The sequence below is a fragment of the Triturus cristatus genome, chromosome 4_1, assembly GCF_964204655.1.
Source record: "Triturus cristatus chromosome 4_1, aTriCri1.1, whole genome shotgun sequence".
Lineage (NCBI taxonomy): Eukaryota > Metazoa > Chordata > Amphibia > Caudata > Salamandridae > Triturus > Triturus cristatus.
Window position 1 is genome coordinate 40,734,270 of NC_140585.1, and position 12,127 is coordinate 40,746,396.

General features: G+C 48.5%; 1 protein-coding gene across 9 annotated transcripts in view; it reads right to left on the reverse strand.

The window, feature by feature from the left end:
• Window positions 1-7,472: 7,472 nt before the first annotated feature.
• LOC146839410 (membrane-spanning 4-domains subfamily A member 12-like) overlaps window positions 7,473-12,127 on the reverse strand; it is a 158,801-nt gene continuing 154,146 nt past the window's right edge. For all 9 annotated transcript variants that reach the window (XM_085651442.1, XM_085651448.1, XM_085651451.1 and 6 more), the window contains one exon: window positions 7,473-8,133. In XM_085651442.1, the coding sequence (XP_085507568.1) occupies window positions 7,945-8,133 (189 nt within the window). In that variant the 3' untranslated portion in view covers window positions 7,473-7,944. The remainder of the gene's footprint in view (window positions 8,134-12,127) is intronic.

The window sequence follows — 12,127 nt, forward strand, 5'->3', positions numbered from 1 at the left end:
TCGATCACAGAGGAGAACCACAATACGATCAGTAGCCAGTAGCTAGCCGGCTCTTTGGTGGTTGTGGTCGGCATCGTGAGACCAAACTTTTCTCCTCATCGCGTTGGCATAAGTGGCAAAACCAGTCTCTTCCATCACTAGAAAGCCAGGGGTTCGTCAACCTACAGAGTTTTTGCTTGGTCGTCGCTGTTGAAACCAGGGGCCTCCCCCCTGTTTCTTCGGACCATCTCCTTAGTTTTAAAAGAACTGAATTTCGCCAACACATCTTGGGGCTTTCTCGCATCTCCTGGGCCCCGAGGCCCCACCTTGTGCATTCTCTCCAGATGCACCTCCAGTTCAGAATCCCCTAGCACCAAGGAGAAGAGCCCCACCATAAAGGCTTCCAAGTCCGGGCCCTCGCACCCTTCCTCCAGGCCTCTCACTCATATGTTCTCCCGACGTGAGTGTTTCTCAAAATCCTCACAATGGAGCATCGTGGACGTCAACTGTGTGCAAAGGTCTTCGGAGTGGGTCTCATGCGGTTCTCCAGTTCCTGATGTTTGGCCTCCAGGTCAAGAGCACAGGCCCCAATTGAGTCCACGTCCGATTGCATGGCCACCAGCCGACCTCCCATTTCCACCTTGAATGCGTCAAAGGAGGCCCCTATGTCGGCCTTGATTTCGTCCCTGAGCTCCTGCTCGAAGTCCCATAGTGAGGACAGCAGGTCCTCTCTGGTGAGCGCCATACTGTCGGCTGCTCGCGTGGGTTCGTCGCTGATTTCCCCCTTGGTGGAGGGGAAAAAGAAGTTGGAGACCCTTGGAGGCTGTGCTTTTTTGGGTGGCATTTGGACCTTCACCCACCTCTTGAGCGGGCCTTCTGAGTTGTGGGAAAGGCTGTGAACTTGGCTCTACAGCAATTCGCCAATTCGCGGACCTGGGGAACCCCCCGACTCAGGTAAGAGGGGATCGGCTGCGTGGGGCTAAATGTCCTGAGGACTAGGGCTCGTTATGGTGGGGGGGCGGGCATGTAGTGAGTGACCCTCCACTTCTTGGGTCTTGCCCGGTCCTGCGGGGCCCAGGTGCTCATGCAGTCCTAGGACCCCCCTCTGCTGCCGGGCTTGATAGGCAGTGTTAAAAAATCAGTTGAGATCAACCTCAGTTGCAGCACTCCTCTGGGCCTTAAGGGGGCTCGTGTGAATGGAGCCTCATACTTTTCCCCTTATGCTGCTATGAAGACTCTCATACCTGGACAAGTAGGTAGATTTAGCTTGGAGAGAGCCACCAATTGCTATAAGGCCCCCCTGGGGGCGCAGGTACATTGCTGATTTGGAAAGAGCTCTACTTCTGGGCCCCCTCACGAGGCTCTGGGCCGGCACCTGGCCGCCGCCATCTTAGGACCAGGTACCGCATATCACAGCCTCTGTCATTGGGCTGTTGTGTGAAAGGGAGGGGCCCCCTGCTCCTCACCGGTGTTTTCGCTTGCCTCCTGATGGGGCCCCAAACATCTCCAGTCCCTCTGGCGACCCGTTCCGTCCTTCAGGGTTGCTGGTGGAAGGGTGCTTCTTCCTGCGCGGGTGCCGACGGTGCCAGATACCTTCAGACTATGTGTGCATTCCGCCCCCGGTTCCGTGACGCGCCGCCTCGCCGGGGAGAGTCACCGGGGGCACAAATCTTTCCGTCTGGGCCTTCTCACGAGGTACTGACTCGGTGCCTGACTGCCGCCATCTTAGGGCCAGGCACTTTATTCCTCAGGATCCATCAGCGGGCTATTTGGTTAAGAGGGCCCCCCCCTGCTCCTCACCGGTACCAGCCATCGCCTCCGGGCAGGTCCCCCGGGGGCCTTGTTCCGCCAGCCCGAGATGTTGGTTGGAGGGTGCGTCTTCCCGCGCGGGTGCCGGCGGTGCCAGATACCTTCAGACTATGTGTGCATTCCGCCCCCGGTTCCGTGACGCGCCGGGGAGAGTCACCGGGGGCACAAATCTTTCCGTCTGGGCCTTCTCACGAGATACTGGCTCAGTGCCTGACTGCCGCCATCTTAGGGCCAGGCACTTTATTCCTCAGGATCTGTCAGCGGGCTATTTGGTTAAGAGGGCCCCATCCCCCCCCGCTCCTCACCGGTACCAACCATCGCCTCCGGGCAGGTCCCCCGGGGGCCTTGTTCCGCCAGCCCGAGATGTTGGTTGGAGGGTGCGTCTACCCGCGCGGGTGCCAGATACCTTCAGACTATGTGTGCATTCAGCCCCCGGGTCCGTGACGCGTCGCCTCGCCGGGGAGAGTCACCGGGGGCACAAATCTCTCCGTCTGGGCCTTCTCACGAGGTACTGGCTCGGTGCCTGACTGCCGCCATCTTAGGGCCAGGCACTATATTCCTCAGGATCTGTCAGCGGGCTATTTGGTTAAGAGGGCCCCCCCCCTGCTCCTCACCGGTACCAACCATCGCCTCCGGGCAGGTCCCCCGGGGGCCTTGTTCCGCCAGCCCGAGATGTTGGTTGGAGGGTGCGTCTACCCGCAAGGGCGCCGGCAGCGTTAATTACCTTGCAGCTGTCTTGTGGAGGTAACCCCTGGGGGCCAGATGAACGAGGCCCCCTGCTCTTTCACTCTGCCACCAGTGCGCGAGGTCATCAGCAGGATCTGCTGCAACGGAGCAGGTCTTCACTGACGAGCTGGGTGACGGCAGCACTTTTGCACCTCCTCGGGTGCCGGTGAGCGAAATCTCTTGCTCCTCGCACCGCACTGGGGGGGACTGTTCCCTCTCATTTTTGCTGCTCCTCAGACCCTGGGTGTGTAGGATGAGCCTTCAAGCCGAGTTTGGGGCATTTGGTGCCCCCCCAGCTACTAGATTTTTAGGGCCTGGCGCAGAGCCGATCGGATTCACGTCCGGTCGGCCATGATGGTTATCCACGCCCCCTCAAAACCTTTTGATTTTGATAAAATATAATTGCCAAGAGGGCTCTCTTCATCCATTGATCTGTTTAACTGTTGATTACATTTTGGTTCTGCCTGCCACAGCATAGAGCGGTCAACCTTGAAGCTTGGGAACCGGGTTCAAGTCTCGGCAGGGACGCTCAACATGCTGGTATTCTGGGCAAATCACTTCATCTCCCTGTGCCTATCAAAATGAATGTGTCCGTCTGTAACGCAACTGGTGCTTATTTAAAGCACTCTGATACCTCCAGGTCGAGTTCGTGCTGTATAAAACTCCCAAGAAAATATATATAGCGTGGCACTAGGCCAAACCACATGAGGCATTGCTTCCCTTTCTCTGTCACTAGTAGTGTTCTACCCAAGCACAGCGTTGCCACTCACAGAGAAAGCAGCCACTTTCAGTTCGTTGGACTTGTGCACTACTATTTGCTTTAGAAACAAAACAAAAAATACCTTTTAAAATCCTTTTTATTTTAAATTCAGGAAATCTTGAGTAAGGCAACGCAGTGCAAATCGCTGCATTGCCTAACACTGCATCCGAGGTGCATTTAATGGGCATTGTGGTGGGTTTTTCCATGCAACACCCATGGAATTTGATGCTGCCCCAGATTTACAAAATCATGTAAACCTGGGAAAATGCCAAATCCGAATGCCTCCAGAGGAGATATAAGTTTATTTCTCCCATGTTTTTCCTCTTTCCATGTGTGAGGCAGAATGCAGCACACGCAGAAAGAGGAAAACACATATTAGAATTGTTTTTGTGCAGGAAGGTGCCCCTCCCTGTACAAAAACAACCCTGCATGCAACGGAGGAACCCTTTGCCATGGTGCAAGGGTGCCTGCGTTGGCACTATGCTACTGAACCGGCTCCAGCGCTAGGGGGAATGACAGGAATGCACAGTGTTGCTTACACACAGTACATTCCTGCCCTTTCACTTTGGCATAGGGCAGCGCAGCAGGGTGCCTTGCCTCACTGACCTACCCAAAACCCTGCAAAGATATTTATGAGAGCAAGAGAATGACAAAAGACAGATGAAGAGAAAGACTGAAAAATTGTAACAAAGCTAGAAAGCAGGAACCTGCAAGAGAGATAAAGGGTCAGGGGTGTCTGATCGTGGTTAAAGAGGCATGAGATCAGTGCTGTAAATGGGCCGGTACTCACACCGGCACTTCTTATTTTTTTTTTCACCCTGAGTACCGGCGCTTCTCTACGGCCGTGGAGTGTACCGGTACTCATGGAAGGTAGGCGCATTGGCCTCTAGTGGTAGTGGCCTGTCTATTTAACTGCCAAATCACTTTTATAGCCCTGAGCTGAGCCCCCGCTGAACTATTCAGCGTGGGCTCATTTGCATGATATCCGGCCGTTCGCCCTCATGCTGTGTTGCAAGGAATCGAGGCAGCCCAGTAGGAGCACAATGAAGAAAACCATGGGAGGTTAAAAGGGCATTAATCCCACCTGATTCTCTTGTGTGAATGTCGGTCTGTGTGTCTGTTTGCCTGCTTGTGTGTGCGTGTTTTTGTGAGAGAAATATTACAAAATAAGTATGTGTTAAAATATCACTGTTTGACTTTCAATTTGTATTAACCTGATTGGTTTATAGAAAGACATTTCTCGTATGTGCTGCAACTAGTATATAAGCCAATAAACTTCACGTCTTGCCTTTAACCCCGCCCCTAGCACCGCCCACTAGCCACATGTAAAAGAGTACCTGCACTATTTTTTTCCCATTTAAAGCACTGCATGAGATGGATTTAAGAGTTCCAGCCTTGGAATTTGGCGTGGTGGTGTTTAATTGCGCCGGCCGCAGGCTTCAGAGCAGAGCTGTAGGCACCCCCACAAATTAAGCAAGCTTGTATTAGCCCATGAGTTCCTCAGAGATGCTACTGAGCCCTCAACCGCGTCCCGTGCGCCACGCCACCCACGCAGTGCCGCCACGCCACCCACGCAGTGCGCCACGCCACCCACGCAGTAGGGTGACCAACCGTCCGTAAATTTCACGGACAGTCCGTAATTTCGGCCGTCTGTCCGTTGTCCGTGAAGGATTCTTTAACGGACGCCATTTGTCCGTAATTTTAACCGGGCACCGGTTGCACCACCCTAAAGCCGGCACAGCTTCCAACCACCTCCCTGCTGGACTCCGATGCTGTTGAGGTCGGGTGTAACAGACTCCGATAGAGCACCAAAGCACCAAAGCTCAGATACCCAGCAGCACTGGAGAGGCACAGCGGGATGGCAACCCTCACACCTTCAGCCGTTGATGAGCTGTTAAGAGGGGCTTGAAGGTGGCTGAGAGGGAGGGGCTGCAGCTTCAGGCGCAGGGGCATCTATTCAGATGCAAACAGCCCTGAATGCTCAAGTCTCTGCAATTTAGAGGGGCCTCACACATTCCCTTCCAGCCCAGGGCCCCAAAAATCGTAGAACCGGCCCTGATTACCCCCAGGCAGCACATGGTTCTCTTCACAGAGCTTAATTAGTCACTAAATTGTAAGCAAACCTCGGTTCTTCTAACATGCAGTCTATAATGGAATAAAATAAAGAAATGGCACAATCGCACCCACACTGATTAACAAAGTCTGGAGGACAATCAGTTAAATCAGTTCTCTTGGAGTATCGCCTTTAAGTACTGTACATCACAGTGGGGGATGGCAAAACTAACATTTTGGAAAGAGCCTGTCTTCTCGTTGTCTTGTCCAGGAGGGGTGAGGAGCCCTACCCCACCCTGGAGGGGCCAAGATCATACTTTAATACTGCATGCCCACCCCTGTGCCCACCCTGGTGGATCCTGTTCCCCCTCCTGTGATGGCTCCTGCCCCCCCCCCCCCAGTGATGGCTCCTGTCCCCCCCTGTGGTGGATCCTGTCCCCCCCCCTCCGCCTGTGATGGCTCCTGTCCCCCCCTGTGGTGGATCTTGTCTCCGCCCTGGGTGGCTTCTGTCCCAGTCCTGGAATGGCTCCTGCAGCGAGGGTGAAGTTCTTGATGGGCCTCTTCTCAAAAAGTCTCCGCTCAAAATTAATATGAAAAGGTGTGCGAGTGAGTAAGTGAAGGGATGGGAGGATGGCTAGATGAATTAGTGAAAGGGTGAATGGATGAATGAAAGATTGAATAGATGGATAATGAGAGGATGGATGGATTGATGAGTGAGTGTAAGGATGGATGAGAGAAAGGGTAAATAGATGGATGTATGGGTAGAAGGGAAGCTGGATGGGTAAACAAGTGGATTGATGAGTGAAAGGATGGATGAGTGAAAAGGTGGATGGTGAGTGAGTGGGTGGATGGATGAGTGAAATGATGGATGGATTGATGAATTAGTGAAAGGGTGACTGGACGAATGAAAGATTGAATAGATGGATAATGATAGAGGATGGGTGGATTGATGAGTGAGTGGAAGGATGAATGAGAGAAATGGTAAATAGCTGGATGTATGGGTGCAAGGGAAGCTGAATGGGTAAAAGGGTGGATTGATGAGTGAAAGGATGGATGAGTGAAAAGGTGGATGGTGAGTGAGTGGGTGGATGGATGAGTGAAATGATGGATGGATTGATAAATACAAGGGTGAATGGATGGACGGATGAGTGAAAGGGTGGATGTAAGGATGGATGAGTGAGTGAAAGGGTGGGTAGATGGACAAAAGGATAAATGGATGAGAGAAAGGATGGATGAGTGATAGGGTCAATGGATGGATTCATGAGTGGATGAGTAGATGGATGGGTGGATGGAAGGAAGGATGGCTAAGTGAAAGGGTCGATGGAGAGAGAAAGGGAGGATGGATGACTGAAAGGGTGGATGGGCGGAAGGATGAGTGACTGGGTGGATGAGTAAGTGAATGATGGCTGGATGGGTGAAAGGGTAAATGGATGTATGGATGAATGAATGTATGGTTGGTAGGAGAGTGGATGGATGAGTGTACAGCTGGATAGGGTGAAAGGGTGGATGGATGGATAGATGAGTGAAAGGATAGATGGAAGGATACATGATGGATAGTTTTGCAAATGGTTGGATATGTTTGGATATGGCTGGGCTTACTTATATACTATTGCGCGACCTCCTCTGATGTGTCTGTAAAACGTACCTATTGTCCTGAAGCTTTGTCCTGAATTTTGACCTTGTGTCCTGAATTTTGACCCTTTGTCCTGAATTTTTACACTCACCGTCCTGAATTTGCACCAATGCCAGTTGGTCACCCTACCCACGCAGTGCGCCACGTCCCCCACGCACTGCTTGTAAGCGGCCATGTTTTGAAATAAGCTTTTAACCCATTTCAAAATGTGTGCCTGTGCGTGCACACGTGAGCGGCCAGCTTGGAATATTTTTGTATATCTTTATTACAAAAACATCGAATGACGTGTGCATGGACGGGTGACCATTTTTTATGGGTTTGTAATGAAGTTTTACAAAAACATTAATGAGGGCAGGCAAAGGCAGGCCTGTTGGCTTTGCCAAGGCTAGTTCTGCAGGAGCCTTCAGCTGCATGTGAAGTTGTGCTTAGTTGACAACTTTCTCAAATTCTCCTGCAAATTTGAGTCTATTTAAAATCCATGTCTGCATAATAACACTATAACTGCAACACAGATACGTTTCACACATGTATTGAAATCATAATCGACCAGGTAGATGCAAATAGAATCAATCAATCAGTCGGTATTTGTATAGCGCGACTTGTCATCTCAGGGGGTATCCAGGCGCTATTCTGCGAGTGTCAGTCGAAGACAAAAACCTTTGCATGACAAATCCCTGCAAGTTAAAAAAAAAATGTAAGTGCAAATCTTGAAAACTTTGCAAAGTGCAAATCTTGAAAACTTTGCAAAGTGCAAATCTTGAAAACTTTGCAGTCCGCATGTAAATGTTGCTCCAATTTTACATGATGAGGCTTCCACAGAGGTTCCCAAGAAGGGATTCCGTGTTCTGAGTTGGATTTTAAGCTTTCCAGGATCGACCGCACAGGGTACTTTGTAGGAGAACAGCAAAGCCTTGTAAAGTTCGGTGTTTTCTTGAGCTGGCCGTACGTTTGATGCCCCTCCCTGGTCAGTCTCGTCACTCCTCTGTCAGGCCACGATCGTGTCTCCAGGAACCACCTTGAAGTAGGGGGGCGGGGGGTCCGCAGTGTAGGACGGAGGGGGCGAAAAGGGCACTCCTGTAGAGAAGACCGTGCCCTGCTCCACTGCTCCTGCAGGCGCCGGGGCTGTGGGGAGGGGGGCATTTTGGGCAAACAGATTTGAGAAAACATGTAGACCCTGAAAGGGAAGAGACACCGGTTATACATATATCTGTGCTTTCTATCTTAAAGTTGAAATATAATTTCCATTAAAAAGCCATTGCCTTTCAGTTGATTATGAAATGTTAAAGGCCCCTTAAAGAATACTCAATCATTTGAATTCACCGTCTCTACTCAAAGACGATGCAAACCGTAGCTTTACACATGATGCTCCCATGATCAGACCCAGTCCTGGCCACAGCTCATGCGTGTCCATGGAAACAAGCAGGTGGGTGTTAATTCCTGCGCGGCTTCAAGCTCAATACTACAAAACCTGCTTCTCCCTTTATTATACCCCAAAAAAGATCGCAAAATGGGGGACAGGGACTTTTTGCCCCCGATGCTTTCTCCATCAGGCAGATCTTAATCATATGTTTGCCTCTTGTGATACATTAAGAACTCTGAAATCAGAGATCGCAAGGTTTATGAAAGAAGTGCTAGGAAGAGATATATATCCCTCCCTTCGTTGATTTGTCTCGGGGTGGATAAGTAAGGCGACTCAAGAGAGACCTGGAGAACATCTGGTTTTTATCGGTATGGCGATATACCGACTTTGTCTTGCCTCGGCTTGGTTAGATCCATCCCCACCCGGTTATCATCAATGACTAACCCGATTAGTGGCAAACTATCATTTTGAAAAAGCTATTTATGAAAAAAGAGGAATACGATCCCGTGCAAAAGGGTTAAAGATTTGGGAACCACTAACTAGATGGCTTGAGAGATAGAAGGTGAAACATCTCTTTCTTTTTCTCCTTTTCCCTTTTTCCTTTCTTTTTTCTTTTTTAGACATCACCTGAGCTAACCCCCAGGGGAGGTAGTGGTGGGAGGGTTGGTTTAAAATCAAAAAAATTGTGCATGAGACATTTTAAGTTGATTGAACATGGCTTACTTTTCTTTGTTTATATTATTATTGTCTTTTTTTTCTTCCTCTGCTAGCTCTTCTTCATTAGATTTGTAGTACAGAATTAACAGAATGTGTTACAGTACTTGTCGTTTTATTATTATTTTTTATTTTTCTCAAAGACAAGCACGAAATTGAAGTACTGTATTGTATTGTAATTGTTTCAATCATGCACTAATAAAACAAGCATTTGCAATGCAATAGGTCTCGCAGTTACGCAAGTTTGAGCTATTGGCATTGTAAATGGCTATGCCTTTTATTTTGGTATTGGTTTTGAAAACATAAATACAAGACATTGTTATTTATGACGGCAATAGCTTAAACTCGCGTAAATGCGAGACCTATTGCATTGCGTGCAGCAGTGTGCGGCGTGCAGCAGTGTGCGGGCTGCAGCAGTGTGCGGCGTGGTTTGTAAACAACAAGAAAAGCGGACATCAAAGGAAGGGTGGAAGGGAACGAGCATATGGAGTGTGAGTTATAACGAAAGTTAATTGTTGTAAGAGGGGATACAGGAAGTGCGCTGGCGAAAGCAGTCTGCTGCTTTCAAGTCCGATGCCAGATGTCAGCTTCGCGCTTGAATGCCTCACATGCACTGGCCATAAACCGCATTCCTAAGGTCTTGTGCCCCTTACTAAATCTCTCTGAATGCGTGAGGCGGCGTACGCGCAGGAAGTAGCTGGTGGCAAATGGAATGCGCGTGGTTGTGCGCATAACCGCCACCCTATCCGCCTGGAAAGTCTTTGGGAGCATTTTCTGAAGCCCCTACATAAGTGTCGCTGTGCGATCACTTACGCGATAGCCAGGCGAGACATAAAAAGGACTAATAGACAGCCAAGGGAGTTAACATTTTTTACATGCAACTAAAAACTCAGAGCTGCTTAGAGCTATGTCAATCAGGGGTCTGCACCAAGTTTGTCATCAAGGGTGACCTCATAGGGCCCCACTCTGCTGCTGATCCCCCAGGGCGGGGTTCGCTGGCCACGCCCTTGGGGCTGGGCAGTCTGACGAGGGGTATCACAGAAAACTGTTTAAAAGAAGACCCCCCAGGTCCCACGGTCAGCAACCAACATTCCTCACCATATATGGTACACCAGAACCCTTTACAACCTGCTGAAAATTGTATTTAAGACGGATGCCAACAGAATATAAATTGAGCAGTCATCAGACACCAACTGTTCTCCTGGCCGTAACGTTTAAATAAACAAATTGTTCCTGTTTTGCCAAAAACCTCTAGTCTTCTGCTTTTAAAGGGATTTCTAACTCGAGCAACAGTAGCATCACAACTCAGTATTGCTCAAGTAAGCCATATCAATAGCATTTAAATCAGTATTTAGTTCTAAACTATGAAAAGACTAATAACACAGACAGGTCCTCTTGTTGAACATATAGATGTATTTTACATTATATTAATAATTGTTTTGGCTTCTATAAAAGACAGCATATTTTTTTTTATTAATTTTTGGAGCGGCAAACAATTTGACAGCAAGAGCAGTTGGTTAATTGTCTGATCCATATTGGCTACAGCTGCTTCACCATCCCCAGTGAGCTTCTTCCCAACTTCTCTGTAGCGCAGATCTTATGTGCCTCAAATATACCATACAATTTGTCTACACTCCTCCTCCAAGTTTGAATTTAGAAAGAATAAACACATACATCAAAGGTAACAAAACAGAATGAGCCTTTAACCCTCAAGCAGACATGAGTGACATTCAAAGGCCTAATCTATATTGATTTACCACACCTTGATATCTGTCCAAAAAGGGCTACAAGTACTTTACAAAACATCTAAATAAACACGTTAATCTTCAAAGGCTTAAAGGATCCCAGACTATCCGAAGTTGGAGGTAGATTTAGGCTCAGGACACGTGCTCTTTCCATGCACCTAGTCTTTGTATAGGGATACAGCTGAGTGATGAGCAGATACCCACTCCTGAAAAGAACCACACGTGTGTGGGGGGGGGGGGGGCGTCATTGCCATGTGAGTAGAGAAAATTGTATAGCAACCCGTTTGTGGTTGGTGCCACAATTTAAGAAACGATTTGTTTGGCTTGGTGTTTAAGTACACAGTTTTTGTTTAACTATATGAAAATGCTTCACTGGGCATGAACATAAAAAAAGAGCAAACAATATGCAAAACATGCTAGGACATGGTGTTGTGGCGCTTCAAAGCGGTTTCTTTGCTTTTGAGTAAGTGCATTCTATGAATTAAGTAATAAAATGCCTTTGGCTCCACGTCACAGATCAGAATTTGAAAACATTGCAAAATATTTTTTTTGCTACAAAAAACAATACTGCAAGCCAGGCATGCACCAGGAAGTTGATTTTCTATTTTAAAAATACACAAGCATTTGCTGTCACAACCAGAATTAAGCACAGGCATCTCAGACGAATGTGCAACCTGTACACACAGCAGTCAAACACAGCAAGGCCAAATCGAGTCTTCAATGCGGCGGTCGATAAACGGTGTAGTGTACGTTAAATTAATCAAACATTTAATTTAGATAACACCAACGTGTATTGTTTACAGCACACTGCTACATAACGACTAAAAGCAAAATCGGTATAAATGAAAAAGATATGGTTCTAGATTCATGGAGACAGTCATCAAATGCATTAATCCAAGTTTAACCAAGTGACAGGGCATGGACATTTAAAGGAGCTTTCCTAATGCCGCAATCACCTACATTTTGATCAGAGAGATCTGATACACCAAGTGCGTATGTATTGGCCTAAATAGTGAATAAAAATGAGGCGTGACCTACATGAAAACAAAGCATCTTCGGATAAGGCGACTGCAGAAGGCAAACTGTATGTAAAGTACAAGCATGCATCCAAACAGTGGCCACACCGTCAGAGTTCTGAGCCAGGCAGCAAAACTACAACGTGAGAAGCAATAAAGGAGCCTGACTGGAAAAGATTAAATAAAGCACCTCAGAGTGGGAGACCGAGCCCTCTTCCTCCACCTGACAGCTGCTCCCGAAGCGGATTAACCACAACAATAATAACAAACAAGCCGGAAGTCAGGCGCCCTTGCCCGGGACGTGGGCGGGGCCTGCTCCGGCAGGAAGAGAGA